The following is a 15,033-nucleotide window of genomic DNA, read 5'->3' as shown; positions in this document are numbered from 1 at the left end:
GAGGCTAGCAGTCCAAGCTCAAGGTGTCAGCAAGTTTGGCTTCTCCTGAGGCCTCACTCCTCATAGCCACTTTCTCTCTGCATCCTCACATGGCTTTTCTCTGTGCATATGTATCCCTGATGTCTCCCTGTGGGTTCAAATTTTCTTATAAGGACACCTATCAGATTGGATTAGGACTCAGTCTAATGGCTTCATTTTAACTTAATCGCCCCTTTAAAGCCTCTGTCTCCAAATACAGTCTCATTCTGAAATACCGGGGTTAGGACTTTATGACATGAATGTTGTGGGGACACAACATTATCAGCCTGTAATATTACTCCAGTATGACTTCATCCTAACTCATTACATCTGCAGCAACCCTATTCCCAAATAACATCACATTCTGAGATACTGCAGATTAGGACTTGAACATAGAAATTTGGGGAGGAGACAGTTCAACCCCAAGCAATGAGGAAATTTATTATTTCACAAACAAGGAATTCAGAGGTCGAATAACCACAATGCAGATTAATTCTGTGACTTGGCGGCATCACCAAGGATTCTGATCATCCCGTCTTTCTGTACTGCTCTTCTTAACATTGACTTGAATTTAAGACAGTCATCCCTTTTGTCTCAAGATGTCACTAGTGGTTCCAGAAAACAACTTCAAAGGAGGCAGGGACTTTCTCCTATCTTTTTATTAAGAGTGAGGAAACCTTCCTCAGAAGTCTGGAGCTGACTGCCTCCTGCATCTAATTCTGCAGACTGGGCCATGTGCCACCTCTAATCCAGTCTCAGGCCTCGGTAGCGGGGCTGCCGTGATGGGCTTTGATGAGTCCTCACATCCTGCAGGAGCCAGGCAGAGCTTCCTGTGGAGCACATGGCTATGTGGGGGAGGGGTGAGGACTTGGACAAAGTGGGGTCTTTCCCAACAAAGAAGAAGCAGGGAAGGCCGGGCGCAGTGACTTACGCCTATAATCCCAGCGCTTTGGGAGGTCAAGGTGGGTTGGGTCACCTGAGGCCAGGAATTTGAGACCAGCCTGGCCAACATTGTGAAATCTCTTCTCTACTAAAAATACAAAAAATTAACTGGGCGTGGTGGCTGGTGCCTGCAGTCTCAGCTACTTGGGAGGCTGAGGCAGAGAATCGCTTGAACTCGGGAGGCAGAGGTTGCAGTGAGCCAAGATCGCGCCATTGCACTCCAGCCTGAGCAACAAGAGCGAGACTCCATTTCAAAAAAAAAAAAAAAAAAAGAAGTCAAAAGTGTCTGCTCCATCTACTTTATCTATTTGAAAATCTTGCTTTTTGTTCAAGCTACCTAGAATTCAGCTATCTACAAGTATAATCTAGCTGGTTGAAGGCTGAGAACATGTAATCAACCAAGAACTGCTGAAGACCTGAAAACTGCTATCACAAGGTTGATGCACCTTAGTGATGATATCTTGTATTCAACAGAGAACCTATGAGCAGTTTGTGCTCTTTCTTTCCACACAGTTGTACCAAATGTGATTACTTAATTAACAGCATCTTAATATAGTGGAAGATAACCATAGAAAGTCAATAATAATAGAAATACTAATATTATGCTGTAATATGTCAAGCGCTTTACTGAATGCTGTACATAAAGCAATCCTTATAGCAACCTTCTAAGGCAGGGACTGTCACTAGCTCCCCCCCCCCTTTTTTTTTTAAACATATGGAGAAACAGGCACGAAGAGAAGAAATATATCCAGAGCTATACAGGTAGTAAGTATAGGATGACCAACAGTTCTAGTTTGACTGGGATTAAAGGAGTTTCGGGAACATTGGACTTTAAATTTTAAAACTGGGAAATCCCTAGCAAACTAACAAGAGTTGGTCACACTAAAACAAGCAAAGCAGGATTCACAGCCAGGCAGCCTGGCTCCAGAGTCCATGCTCTGAAGAGCATTCTATGTGTAGATAAGAGAGAGGTCAGGCTCTGACTTGGGTTTGAATCGAAGTACTGCCACTTACTAGTAACCATGACCTTGACCAAGTCGGTTATGTTCTTTTAGCTTTAGTTTCATCACCTCTGAAATAAAAATAGCAACTGTCTTTATAGGTTTGTTATGGGTGTCTTATGACATTATGCATGTAAAGTGCTTAGCATGGTACCTGCCACACCTATATACTCATTTCTCAGTAAGTGTGAATTATTGGTATTAGTATGTGAAAAAAGGCCAGCAGACAAATTTAAAAGCAAATGATGACAACTAGCAGCAAGAAAGGAGAAAAAAATATGAGATGCAGCTCAAATGTTTATTAAAGAGTAGTCTAGAACTGTTTAGTGTAGCACAGAACAGTTCTGTCTTTTAGGAAACCCTAAGAGTATCACTGAATTAAAATGAAGTTCTAGAGTACATGTTCAGTCATGAAGATGATCTTGAATTGTGTATAAAATATTCAGTTAAGTCAGCCTTGGTGGCTCACACCTGTGATCCTAGCACTTTGGGGTGCTGAGGCAGGTGATCGCTTCAGCCCAGGCGTTTGAGACCAGTCTGGGCAACATGGCAAAACCCCGTCTCTACAAAAAATAGAAAATAATTAGCTGGGCATGGTGGTGCATGCCTGTAGTCCCAGCTACTTGGGAGGCTGAGGTGGGAGAATAACCTGAGCTCAGGAAGTCGAGGCTGCAGTTAGCCATGATCATGCCACTGCACTTCAGCCTGGGTGTCGGAGTGAGACCCTGTCTCAAAAAAAATAGTCATTAAAAAAACTCATGATGGGCTGGGCACGGTGGCTCATGCCTGTAATCCAAGCACTTTGGGAGGCCGAGGCAGGGAGATCACAAGGTCAGGAGATCAAGACCATCCTGGCTAACACGGTGAAACCTCGTTTTACTAAAAATACAAAAAATTAGCCGGGTATGATGGCAGGTGCCTGTATTCCCAGCAACTTGGGAGGCTGAGGTGGGAGAATAACCTGAGCTCAGGAAGTCAAGGCTGCAGTGAGCCATGATCACACCACGGCACTCCAGCCTGGGTGACAGAGTGAGACTCCATCTCAAAAACAACAACAACATAAAAAACAAAACCAAAAAAACAAAAACCTCACAATATTCCATTGTGTTTAGTATATGCTAGCCAGGTAGAGAAGAATTTCATCCATTATAGACTTTATGTGGATTTCTTACAAACAATATGAATCTTGCAGGTAGATTCTCCCCTCCTTTTAAATTTGAACACCAAGAAATGCAACAAATCATTAATTATCTTTTGTATTTTGTGTTTTGTTTTGGTGCCAAAACCCAGAATCACCTATCTTTTAATCACTGAGCAAAATTCTGTTTACTGCATATCTACATCTACTTCTTGTTCTGATCTTACATTGTAATGTGTTCCCTGAGTTTGATTTTTATTTATTTGTGTTCCTGTAAGCCACTTCAAATTGTTTGTAAAGTAATAGAGTGCATAAATAGCCAATTTTTGAAACATAAAAATTAAGTTTTAGTTTTTAACAAAGCAAGGCATGATATGTTTCAAATGTGTTTTGGTTTCTTCATATTCCACTTAAAAGCCATCATTTCTCCCTAAACTGGTCTCTTCCCACACTGAACTCCTTTAGCATGCTGAATCATTTAGCCATTTAATCTAATGAGGCCAAGGAATTGGTCCCAATTTTCGTTTGTGTGTGTCTTGACTTCTCGAACATTTTCTCATCTCCTGAAATGTTGTAGATAGTTTCTTATATGTTTACTGTATTCCCTTCTGTGCTTACCACAATGTTGGGTAGAGTAGGTATTCTGAAATAAGGAGCCTTGGGGGCTAGTACTTAATTTGGAAATGATAAATCAGTTGTTTACTTTATGGTACGTTGATGGCATTATCTAATTGCTCCCCTCAAGCTACAAAGTCTGAACAACGACCATTCAAAACTGAAAATAAGGTGGAATCTCTCCCATTGGGTGCTAATCTGAACTATGAATTATTTGGATCTCAATTCTAAAGTGACTGTGTTGAGTTTGATAAATAATTTTGAAATGCTTCTCGCTCGCGTGAGCGTGCTCTCTCTTTCTGATTTTTGTTCCATTCTGTTTCTCCTCCCAGACAGTTCTGGTTCACACATCAGAGACAACTCGTCTTAGATATTTCATGGAGTTGTTGCTTGAGAAAGGAAAACCTCTAATGCTAGTAGGAAATGCAGGAGTGGGAAAAACAGTCTTTGTAGGTGACACATTGGCAAGTCTCTCTCAGGATTACATAGTATCACGTGTGCCTTTCAACTACTACACAACATCCGCAGCTCTGCAAAGTAAGTGCACCTGTTTATTTTCCAGAAACAAGGAATCAAAAATCATCAAGGTGGGAACATGTGGCCCAAAAGACTCATAATACCTTTCCCTAGAATTTAGAGTTGTTGCTTGGGCCTCAGATGAATTTGTACTTATCATCCTTGTTAAATATACGTTCTTTAAATATTGTTGTGATTTTGGCTTTTTGTGTCACTCATGGCTTTATTTGGGTGATTATGCTTTAGAGCAGCAAGAATATACATCAGTAGTGTTAATTTGGTACCTCAAAACCACTGGTTACCTTTAATTGCCTGGAGTCTTACCAATATAAGGGTATACTCAAGGAGGTATGTTCTGGCTACTTTTTCAAGTAAGAGATTAATTTAGGATAAATTCATTAAAACTGAGTAAATGACAGAACCAAGAGGCATTAATGAAATCTTAAAGTCACTAGAACTAATTTTGAACTACTGAATAACTAATCAATGTAATCAAAAGAACCTCACAGATCTGGGGCATTCCCAGAGTTAGGTAGGGTGAGCAAGAGACATGGGAAGTAGAGGGGAAATCACAGAGCTGATGTCGGAAGGCCAGTCACTCTCCAGCAGAGAAAGGGGGCTCTGTTGGGGGACAGCCAAACTCTCTGATGTCCAATTGTTTATTAAAACCATTGAGTTGTCCTGAATGTGAGTTTCCGAGGTGTCTGTTTATATGTGGATATATGTTGTTTTCTTAGCTATATCAGTGGAGACTAATAATACTAAAAAATACAAAAAACTAGCCGGGCGAGGTGGCGGGCGCCTGTAGTCCCAGCTACTCGGGAGGCTGAGGCAAGAGAATGGCGTAAACCCGGGAGGCGGAGCTTGCAGTGAGCTGAGATCCAGCCACTGCACCCCAGCCTGAGCGACAGAGCGAGACTCCATCTCAAAAAAATAATAATAATAATAATAATAATACATTTTCTTACTCATTGACATCATTAACAGCCAATAGTGATTTTTCTATCAACTTTTTATTAGTCATTTGGTCTTATCTTTATGAATGGAACCCTTAGAAAGCCAACTCAAGCCAGGTGTGGTGGTACATGCTGGTAGTCCCAGCTATTCAGGAGGCTGACGTCGGAGGATTGCTTGAGCCCAGGAGTTTGAGTCCAGCCTGGGAAATGTATTGAGATACCTGTCCCCCAAAAAGAGCCAGTTATTTCATTCATCTCTTCAGAAAATACATATTATTTACCTACTTTTTCCCAAGCATTATGTGGGGTATATGTTTTTCATTTGCAGATATGAAAGAAAGACTCTATGATTTATAAATGGAAGATTAGGCTACAGTTCAGTAGTTGAACAAATTACTTGACTATGATGTGAGGGCATCTTGCTAATTCCTAAAAGGAATACAGGCATGAATAAGATTTAGAGATGGCCTATTAGTATGAGGAGTAGAAAGAGCTATGGTTGTCAGTATACTTGTAAAGAGAATTATGGTTTCAAACATTTGAGTTGGGGCGACAAATAGGCAAAGAAGAAGATTAGGATAGAAGGACCAGCTTAAGGAAAGACGGAAGAAAGAAAATTGTGGGACACAGTCAACGAATTGAATCTCTGTGATGCCTGAAGCATGATGATTGGGTGGAAGATATGGAAAAGGCTAAGCTATTGATGTGGAGTTATACTGCAGATAGGGTGACCACCTATCCAGTTCGCCAAAAGACCAAAGTGTTTTCTGGAACGTGGGACTTGTAGTGTTAAAACTGGGACGGTCCCAGGCAACCACCGATGGTTGATCACACCAACTAGAGAGAATGCTGAGACACAAAATGAGCGGACTGTGAACCATTGATAGGGAAGCAAGTAACTGACAAGGTGGGCACTGTCTTTTGAGAAGAGAGATCTGAGGTGGGGAGATCAGTCCCCCTGAGTAGTATAAGAGCTATATGTAATGTGACCCTGGACCAGAGTTGTAGAAAAGGAGGTGGCAAGTTGGGAACATATGGAAATGACATGAAGTACCATTTATAGGCTGTGGTTGGAAAACACGGGACTAGGAGAGAGAGATTACTGGGAGGCTTTGCATCTGGCTGACTGGGCGTGTTAACCCCATAAGCAAGAGCACAGAGGCAAAAGGGAAGAGGTGAATTATGAGTGAGGAAGAGAAGATGTTAAGCTGAGTTGGAAAAGAGGCAGATTTAGTGTTGGCTGAACGTTGGATGGTAATGGTTAGTAAGAATTAGTGCTCAGCAAGTGTTTGGAAATGTGGGTCTGCCTCTTGGAAAAGGTGTTTATTTATTGTATGATTCTTTGTTCATTCATTCATTTGTTTGCTCATTTTAAAAAAGTATTTGTTGTGGCCATTGTTGGTGGTATAGCAATGAATATGACATAGTTCCTTGGTCTCAAAATACTTACAGTCTGTTTGGAGAGTCAACAAATAATTAGATACTACATCTCAGACACACACTGTTCTGGATTTCCTTCACCCAGGACTTTAAAAAATAGACACAAAGTCATATAGACACAGGAAGAAATGTAACTTTATTTATACACGGATGGTGTCTACATTGTGGATGGTGTCTACGTACACTGTTCTTGTGCTTCTGCACTCCAGCCGCCTAAGAAGACAGGTATGGGAGACTTTCCTGAGCTGTTCCCAGACTCTCCTGCAGAGATGATAAGAGAAGAGAACTGAGAGACCAGGCCATAGCTGGACTAGCAGTGGCCATATAGAATGGGTACAGGGGAGGAAGTACACAGATCAGGAGTTGGGTTGTTTCAGCTGTGATGGACAAGGTGATGTCGTGCTGCACATGTTGCAGTCTCCATAAAGGAGAGGTGGAGTGACTTCTGGCAACAGGAGGGAGATTGGCAGGAGAGCATGACACAAAAGGAGGGGCCAGATACACATGTCAGGTCTCTTAACCTATGAAGAGGTGATACCTGAAACCATGGGGTAGATGAAATCAACAGAAGAAGGTAAGAACAAAAGAAAAATGACTAAACAGAACATTTACATTCTATTGATTGGTGGACAGAAATATATGTTTATTTCAGAAATTCTTGAGAAACCCCTAGAGAAAAAAGCTGGTCATAACTATGGTCCTGGAGGAAATAAAAAATTGATTTATTTTATCGATGACATGAACATGCCTGAAGTGGACTTATATGGCACTGTTCAGCCTCACACCCTGATCCGGCAGCATATTGATTATGGACATTGGTAAGCAATTCTCTGTAGTTTACTCTCTCCCAAAATCTAATAATTATTATGGATAATAATATTTATCCATATTTATTATGCATAATAAAATTTTAAAAAATATTATGAATAATTATTATGGATGAATTCAAGTGGAATTATCACCAGTTTCTTCTAAGGAATATCTTTTGGGTTTACTTTGTATCTCTTTTCATCATATTAAATGGAATAGTTTCCCTTTGTATCTTTGGAAGATTGGATTGAAAAGTATCTCAGAAATGTTAAGACTGTCTAGAAATCATGTCCTCTTTAAGTGTTAACTCACACCAAATTATTTAAGAGAAACTTGATCTGATTTGGCAGGGTGTAAATGTTTGGGCACTGTAGTCATCAATCCCTGACAGTTAACTATAGGGACAGCCCCCAGCCCATCCACTGGAGTCTTGCTGTGGATACAAGATAGCTTCTACAGAGTAACATGAGAATCAATAAGCAGTAATAGTTTATATTGATGCAGCTCTTGATCTTGATTTTGGCATCAAAGGAGTTAAGTCACCTTCAGTTTTTTGAGCTTCAGTTTTGATGTCTCTCAAATAAGGCTCACAAGGTCAACCTCACAGAGTGATTATAAAGATAAGGAGATAATCTGTGATGAAGTCCTTTATGAACTGTTATATTTTGTTGTTTTGTCATCTCCAGTTTTTGGATTTAAGGTTCTATTTTCTGTCTTTCAGGTATGATAGACAGAAGGTGATGCTTAAAGAAATCCACAACTGCCAGTATGTCGCCTGCATGAATCCAATGGTGGGCAGCTTCACCATCAATCCTAGGCTACAGGTAGGGTGTTGAATACTGCACTCAAAAACTGTAGATCTGTATTGTACTGCTTTTGAGTACAGATTAGGATTCCTATGGGACATCTGATTAAGCATGTTTTTCATGGCAGCTGTACCATATTTTATTCCCACTAACAATAGACAGGGGTTCTAATAAGCCTTTTTGTTTTAATTAGTAGACTTTTTATATCAAAGTTTATAGCAAAATCAGCTGGAAGTACAGATAATTCCTATGTACTCTCCTAATGCCCCCACTTGTTTTACCCTATTATTAACATCTTGCATTAGTTGCAATGATCAGCCAATATTGACACAGTATTATTAACTGAAGTTCAGAGTTTACATTGGGATTCCTTCTTTGTATTATATATATTCCATGGGTTTTGACAGATGTATAATGACAAGTATCATCTGTTAACAATATCATATAGAATAGTGTCACTGCCCCAAAATCTCTGTACTCAACCAATTCATTCCTCTCTCTTTTCCCTCTGAGTCCCTGGTAACAATTGATCTTTTGTCTTTTCTTTACTATTATTATTGTTGTAAAATATATGTTACATAAAACTTACCACATTAACCATTTCAAGTGTACAGTTCAATAATATTAACTACATACATAATGTTGGGCAGCCAAGATCACCACCCATCTCCATAACTTCGTCTTGTGAAACTGAAACTCTGTATCCATTGAGCTCCCCTTTTTCTCCTCCCCACTTTCCGCTGGCAACCACCATTCTACTTTCTGTGTCTATGATTTTGGCTATTTTAAGTACCTCATATAAGTGGAATTATCCAGTATTTGTCTTTTTGTGGCTGGCTTATTTCACTTAGCATAATGTCCAGGGTTCATCCAGTTGTGGCATGTTGCAGAATTTTTTCCCTGTTTGAGACCGAGTCATATTCTAGTACATGTATTTACCACATTTTCCTTAGTCATTCATTTGTTGATGGACACTTGGGTTGCTCCCACACTTTGGCTAATGTAAATAATGCTGCTGTGAACATGGGTGAACAAATATATCTTCAAGACCCTGCTTTTAATTCTTTGGGGTGTACACCCAGCAATACAATTAATGAATTGTATCAGAATTCTACTTTTAATTTTTTGAGAAATCATGATACTGTTTTCCATGACAACTATACCTTATTTTATTCCCTACCGACAGTGCATCAGAGTCCCAGTTTCTCTACATCCTCACACACATTTATTTTCTGTTTTGTTTTGTTTTTTGACAGCAATCATGCTGTTGAGTGTGAGGCAGTATCTCGTAGTTATGATTTGCATTTTCCCAGTGATTAGTGATGTTTTTATGTGCTTGTTCATTTTTGTATCTTCTTTGGAGGAATGTCTATTCAAGTCTTGTGCTCATGTTTAAATTGGGTTATTTTGTTGTCATTGAGTTTTAGGAGGCCTCAATGTATTCTGGATATTAATCCCTTAAGCACTGATATTTTCTCTGTTTCTATAAATTTTGCCTTTTCCAGAATTTCATGTAGTGAGAATCGTAGGATATGTAGTCTTTCCAAATAGGCTTTTTTTCACTTAGCTTAACTATGCACTTAAGATTTCTCCATGTCTTTCCATGGCTTGATAGTGCATCTCTTTTTATTGCTGAATAGTAATCACTGTATGAATGCATCACAGCTTGTTTGTCCGTTCATCTACTGAAGGACACCTTGGTTGCTTTCACTTTTGACAATCATGAAGGAAGCTGCAACAAACATTTGTGTGCATGTTTTGTGTACGCATATAAGCTTTTTAATCATGACAACAGAAACAGCTACCACCAACATACATTCAGTAGCATACAGTGGTTGCTTATTCATCTGGACTCAGCTGAGACTGAGCTCAGTGACTGCTGATCTTGGCTGGGCTCATCTGTGCATGTTGGGGATAAACTGTCAGTTAATTTGATGTGGCTTTGGCTGGAGTAACTGTGACAACATGGCCCTGCTTTATGTGTCTCTCATACTTTAGGGCCTGTAGAGTTTATGGCAAAGTCAGAGGCTTAACAAAGTAAGTAGAAATATACACCTCTGACAACGACTGGCACACTGTCACTTCTGCCTCCTTCTATTGGCTTAAGTAAATCACATGGCCTACCCCAGAGTCAGAGTGGAACACTAAAAAGCTACATGGTAATGGGCCTGGATACAGGGAAGAGTGAAAAAATCAGGTCTTTGCAATTTTCTGGTACAATCGTAATCTTTACACTCTTATATTTGTTTTTCTTTTCAGAGACATTTCACAGTGTTTGCATTCAATTTTCCATCTTTGGATGCACTAAACACCATCTATGGCCAAATCTTTAGTTTCCACTTCCAACAGCAAGCATTTGCTCCATCAGTTCTCAGGAGTGGCCCCACTTTGATCCAGGCAACAATAGCATTCCATCAGACAATGATGTGTAACTTTTTACCCACGGCTATTAAATTCCACTACATCTTTAATCTGAGAGATTTATCAAACGTCTTCCAGGTACCTTGACTGCTCTGTGTTATGCCTCTTGAGTAGACAAATAATTATAATACTATGTATTAGCCCACTTTTTGTGTCACTATAGAGAAACACCTGAGGCTGGGTAATTTATAAAGAAAGGAGGTTTAACTGCTTATGGTTCTGCAGGCTGGACTAGCATGGCCCCAGCATCTGCTTCTGGTGAGGGCCTCAGGAGCTGACAATCATGGTGGAAGGTCATGGGGAGCCAGTATTTCACATTTTGCATGGCAAGAGCCAGGAGCAAGAGAGTGAGTCGGGGCAGGTCCCCAAACTTTTAAACAACCAGATCTTGTATGAACTAACTGAGTGAGAATTCACTTATTACAGAGGGGATGGTCTAACCATTCATGAAGGATCTGCCCCCATGATCCAATCACTCCCCATCAAGCCCCTCCTCCAACACTGGGAATCACATTTCAACATGAGATTTGGAGGGGCACACATCCAAACCATGCCATACTGTTAACGGTGTTCATTTATAAAACAGCTTAAAACTATGGTTATATACTTTCATATGTATTCTTTAACTTTACTCATAAACTTCTCAGGAAGTAAATATGGCAGGTTTATTATTCCCATTGCATCAATGAGAACAGTGCTTCTCCACAAGTCATATAATGTCTTTGTCTGTGCTGCTGTGACAAAATACCTGAGATTGGGTAATTCGTAAATAATAGAATTTTATTTCTCACAGTTATGGAGGCTGGGAAGTCCATGATTAAGGCACTGGCAGATTCAGTGTCTGGTGAGGGCCTGGTCTCTGCTTCCAAAATGGTGCTTTACGTGATGCATCCTCACAGGGCAGAAGGGACAGAGCAAATGGGGCAAATGCCCAGCACCCATTTCATAAGATCACATTGCCCTCATGATTTAGTCACCTCCTAAAGGCCCCACCTCTTAATATTGTCACATTGGCAATTAAGTTTCAAGACATGAATTGTAGGGGCCATTCAGGCCATGGCATATGGTGACTTGGCAGTGGAAGCAAAGGTAGATGTCTGAGCTCTTCAGATTGAGTGAGTGAGTGCTTACTGTTCTGAGTGCCAAGTAAGAAGGATAATTGATCATGTATTTGCATAAGGCATTTATGTGTGATTTTAACCATATGTTAAGAGAAATGGTAATTTTTAAATTATTGGATCATTTTGGTTTAATATTGAAAATTACCTTGCTTACCTGGTAAAAGGACAGTGTTTATGTATTTGACTTAGGAAATTCTGAAAAGGGAATTGAAAGTCTGGAATTATTTTTTTAAATCCAACTAATGCGGTCTACACTGTACAGTACAAATGGATGGCTGAAATTTCTTTTGTGAGAGAGGTGGTATATTGATTAAATATGAAAACTCCATAGGACTTCTTTATATTTTTATAACCGTCTTTTCAGTATCACTCCACAACTGCCTCAAGTCCATAACACAGCATTAGTCAGTTGCTTCTTATGAACACGGAGCAGCTCTTTTCATGTCTGTGTATCTAGCTCCTGCCGGAAAGATTGCTTAATACCGTGCTGTTTAAAAGCAGAATTTTAATCTCGGAAGGACAGGGAAGAGAGGTCATAGGTGAAATGGGACGAGAGGACTGCCTCCTTACTCTTCATATCCAGCCTGTCAGCTGCACCTGACACTGCCAAATAATTTTTTAGCCTTTTGCAACTTAATTCTCCACAACCCCCTTACTATTCTCCTGTGCATCCAGAGTAAGCGGCCTCTCTCCATGACGAGTGAGTGGATGTGAACCTAAGATACTGAAAGCACCATGAGTGGGCACAGGAGTCACAGTGTGTTGGTGCTAGACCCAGATCTACCCATAACGTATGAATTTGGGTACTTTACTTTTGGTCTTGTATTCATCTGTGAAATGATTAGACTGATATCAAATGATTTTGTAGTAAAAAAAAAATACGATTCTGTGACTTTCATGTTAGTACTGTGACTTTCTGTTTGTACTTTGGTTTTGTAAACTTAGTCCATTGTAAGGCTTAATAGGCTCAAGTACTCAGATGTGATATTTCACGCCTGTGCTGGCTCTTGAAATGGTCTTACTTGCATACCTAAAAATGGGTATAAGCATACTAAAATTTTCAAATATTGCACTTTTCAAAAAGTAAACCTACTTTTATACACAAACATGCACATTACTATTGATGATATTTCTTTTAAGCATTTGCTAAATTCACATTTTAGTTTAAAAAGTGTTAAACTTATTTGGAATGTCATCAACCTTTGAATTTAAGTTATTTTCCCCCATTTTTTGCCTTGTAGGGGATTTTATTTGCTTCTCCTGAGTGTTTAAAAGGTCCACTTGATTTAATACGTCTGTGGCTTCATGAATCTGCCCGTGTTTATGGAGACAAACTGATAGACACAAAAGATTGTGATTTGTTTCAGAAAAAAATGCTGGAAACCACTTATAAATATTTTGAAGTAAGTGTGTGAATGTCAGAGGTCACTACTTACTCCAACACCAACTGGGTATTGGGACCAAAGTTAGATGAGGATATGAGAGAGGTGCACAAGGGCTTACCTTTTTGCAATGGCTGTGACTCCAGAATACACTTGGTCTATGCTTGGGAACATTCCACCCATGCTTGCATGGGTCTGCAAGCATTTCTCTTGCTAGGTCATGCTGCCCGCAGCCGGACCTCGGTGGATGATTAACATGCCATATTTTCCCCTTTCTCATCCTGCAGGGTATAGATAGTCACATGCTACTTCAACAGCCCCTCATCTATTGCCACTTTGCTAACAGAGGGAGGGACCCACATTACATGCCAGTGAAGGACTGGGAAGTGCTGAAGATGATTCTTACGGAAACCTTAGACAACTACAACGAACTAAATGCTGCCATGCACCTAGTTTTATTTGAAGATGCCATGCAACATGTGTGAGTTAGTCACGATGCTTTTTCATAAAAGGAAGAATGGCTGGGTATCCACAACTGTCATTTTTCAATAGATCATACTAAGCACTCTGAACCACCAGTTCTTATCTGCTGTTTGACATATAATTTTAAAGTATAAGAGGGTTGCTTTTTAATGTCACATTCTTAATAATGTCTTACATAGGCACACTGTTTTCTGAGATGCCATCATATCCATTATTTTACTTGAATATTAAGAAAGTGGAAACGTAAATTACTTGTTCAAAGTCACATAGTTCATAAGGGACAAAGGACTGATTTTCATTGATTAAGCAGGTTTTGTTGAGTGCCAGCTAGGAATATTGCCAGCCTTTCAGCAATTTTGTGCAAATTATTTAAAATGGGAGAGGGCTCATGCTGTGTTGGCAGAAAATTAGAAAAAGGCACCTGTCCTTGGATAGAGCATGGCTGATAAGGTTCTCGCTCACCTCCTAGACCTGGTACCTCATGTAGTGCACAGACTGTGCAACCATCTACAGCCCCTCCTATCAGACATTGTTCTAGGTGCTGAAATACAGCAGCAGTGAGCACAATCCAGTCCCCTCTATAGTTGAGCTTACATGTTAGCGATGAAGATGGACATCTATAAGGACATGAACAACTAAGCAAGAGAGTGAGCAAGAAAAATATCAGAAAGTGATGTGTCATGCCAAGAAGGAAAATAGGTTGATTCTGTGAGAAATACAATATGTGAATTTCCAAAGAGGGACTGGGCATCTCTGTGAAGAGGTGACATTTAAAGTGAGACCTGAGTGATAACTAGGTGCTACACATGGAAAGATCTGGAGGAAGAACATTCTAGACAGATTCTATATTCTATACATTCTATAAGATTGCATCTGACCCTAAGGCAAGAATGTTTGAGATACAGAAAAGAAGACCAGTTAGGCTGTAGCATAGAGAAAAATATGATAAAAATGGAGAGGCAGGAAATGGCCTTACCAATAAGGAGTATTTCCTTATAACCAGAAGAAGGAAGTTTGATTTTATTCTAAGTGCAGTGAGAAGTGGTTGGATGGGTTTTAGCATGGGGATGACACAGTTCATTGTCTGGGCTAAACAACTTAACATTGCCACTGCTGTGTAGAAAGTTGATCACATGTTTACATCTGATACTGCTCTGGTAGTCCAAGTCACCTTCATCTCTCATTGACACCAGCAAAGACTTAAATAAGTGACAACAGCCAAAGACTTGAAAAAGAAAAAAGAAATCATTGAAAACAAGAAGAGGCTGAGTGTGGTGGCTCACACCTATAATCCCAGCACTTTGAGAGGCTGAGGCAGGAGGATCCCTTGAGGCCAGAAGTTTGAGACCAGCCTGGATGACGTTGTGAGACCCCATCTCTACAA

The 15,033-nt window shown here is 40.0% G+C and overlaps 1 protein-coding gene across 1 annotated transcript in view; it reads left to right on the top strand.

Moving 5' to 3' along the window:
* DNAH11 (dynein axonemal heavy chain 11) overlaps positions 1-15,033 on the top strand; it is a 385,830-nt gene that overhangs the window by 196,705 nt on the left and 174,092 nt on the right. Inside the window, exons 46-51 of the mRNA XM_065542209.2 lie at positions 4,047-4,251; positions 7,279-7,444; positions 8,158-8,260; positions 10,502-10,741; positions 13,026-13,187; positions 13,454-13,647. Of these exons, the coding sequence (XP_065398281.1) occupies positions 4,047-4,251; positions 7,279-7,444; positions 8,158-8,260; positions 10,502-10,741; positions 13,026-13,187; positions 13,454-13,647 (1,070 nt within the window). The remainder of the gene's footprint in view (positions 1-4,046; positions 4,252-7,278; positions 7,445-8,157; positions 8,261-10,501; positions 10,742-13,025; positions 13,188-13,453; positions 13,648-15,033) is intronic.

The sequence above is a fragment of the Macaca fascicularis genome, chromosome 3 (genome assembly GCF_037993035.2).
Source record: "Macaca fascicularis isolate 582-1 chromosome 3, T2T-MFA8v1.1".
NCBI classification, from domain to species: Eukaryota; Metazoa; Chordata; class Mammalia; order Primates; family Cercopithecidae; genus Macaca; species Macaca fascicularis.
This window is presented reverse-complemented; position numbering and strand designations above follow the sequence as displayed.